Below are 1219 nucleotides of genomic sequence, written 5' to 3'. Positions count from 1 at the left end.
CTACAGTCGGCAGCCGGCTACAGCCGGCGCGCGCGGGTTGCCAGCGCCCGGCCTCACCTCGGGCCCGTAGGGCAGGCGGGAGATGAGCTCGGGCGCCATCCAGTAGGGCGTCCCCACGAGCGACTTGCGCCGCGGCACCTCCTTGTTCACCTGGGCGCAGAAGCCGAAGTCGGAGAGCTTCACCTGGGAAAGGCGGCGGGAAAAGGGGCCGGATGTTCCCGGGAGAAGCAGGGAGAGGCTTCCCGGGAAAAGCAGGGGGGGGTCCTACCCGCCCGTCGTGCGCCAGCAGGATGGAGTCGCTCTTGATGTCGCGGTGGATGACGCCCTGCGCGTGCAGCACAGCCAGCGCCTTGAGCACGGCCAGGCACACAGCCGCGATCTGCTCCTCGTTCATCCTGCGGGACAGGCGGCCTCAGCGCCTGTCGCTGCCGGCGGCGCCGCCCGGAGCCGCCTGGCGCCGGCGCCTACCTGGTGTGGGTGACGATGTCGGTGAGCGCGCCGCCCTCCAGGAACTCCATGACCACCCAGAGCTCGTCGGCCACCAGGTAGCTGTTGTACATCTGCACCACGTTCTCGTGCTGGTAGTCGCGCATGATGACCACCTGCGGGCGCAGCCACGGCTGACACACCGGCCCCACGGGCCCCGCGGGCCCCGCGGGCCCCGCGGGCGCCCCAAGCCCCATGGGGCCCCCCAACAAGGGACTCCAAGCCCCATGGCCCAGAAGCTCCAAGCCCCATGAGGCCCCAACCATGAGCCCCATGGCCCAGAAGCTCCAAGCTCCACGGGCCCCCCAACCATGAGCCCAATGGGCCCCCCAACCACGGGCTGAGCCCCATGGCCCAGAAGCTCCAAGCCCCATGAGGCCCCAACCATGAGTCCCATGGGCCAGAAGCTCCAAGCTCCACGGGCCCCCCAACCATGAGCCCAACGGGCCCCCCAACCACGAGCTCTGAGCCACATGGGCCAGAAGCTCCAAGCCCCATGAGGCCCCAACCACGAGCTCCAAGCCCCATGGGCCAGAAGCTCTGAGCCCCCCAAGCTCCGAGCTCCACGTGCCCCCCAACCAGAAGCTCCAAGCCCCCCAAGCTCCGAGCTCCACGTGCCCCCCAACCAGAAGCTCCGAGCCCCCCAAGCTCCGAGCTCCAAGCTCCATGGCCCAGAAGCTCCAAGCCCCCCAAGCTCCGCGTCGCGGGCCCCCCAAGCGCCAGAAGCTCCGAG

The 1219-nt window shown here is 69.9% G+C and overlaps 1 protein-coding gene across 1 annotated transcript in view; it reads right to left on the bottom strand.

The window, feature by feature from the left end:
- LOC112956386 (serine/threonine-protein kinase PAK 4-like) overlaps positions 1–1219 on the bottom strand; it is a gene marked incomplete at its 5' end in the record, with an annotated part of 5971 nt that overhangs the window by 2223 nt on the left and 2529 nt on the right. The window contains 3 exons of the mRNA XM_026049888.1: positions 58–183; positions 269–395; positions 469–602. Coding sequence (XP_025905673.1) covers positions 58–183; positions 269–395; positions 469–602 — 387 coding nt within the window. The remainder of the gene's footprint in view (positions 1–57; positions 184–268; positions 396–468; positions 603–1219) is intronic.

This window comes from Nothoprocta perdicaria, unplaced genomic scaffold, assembly GCF_003342845.1.
Source record: "Nothoprocta perdicaria isolate Ctin4 unplaced genomic scaffold, notPer1 scaffold_626, whole genome shotgun sequence".
NCBI classification, from domain to species: Eukaryota; Metazoa; Chordata; class Aves; order Tinamiformes; family Tinamidae; genus Nothoprocta; species Nothoprocta perdicaria.
This window is presented reverse-complemented; position numbering and strand designations above follow the sequence as displayed.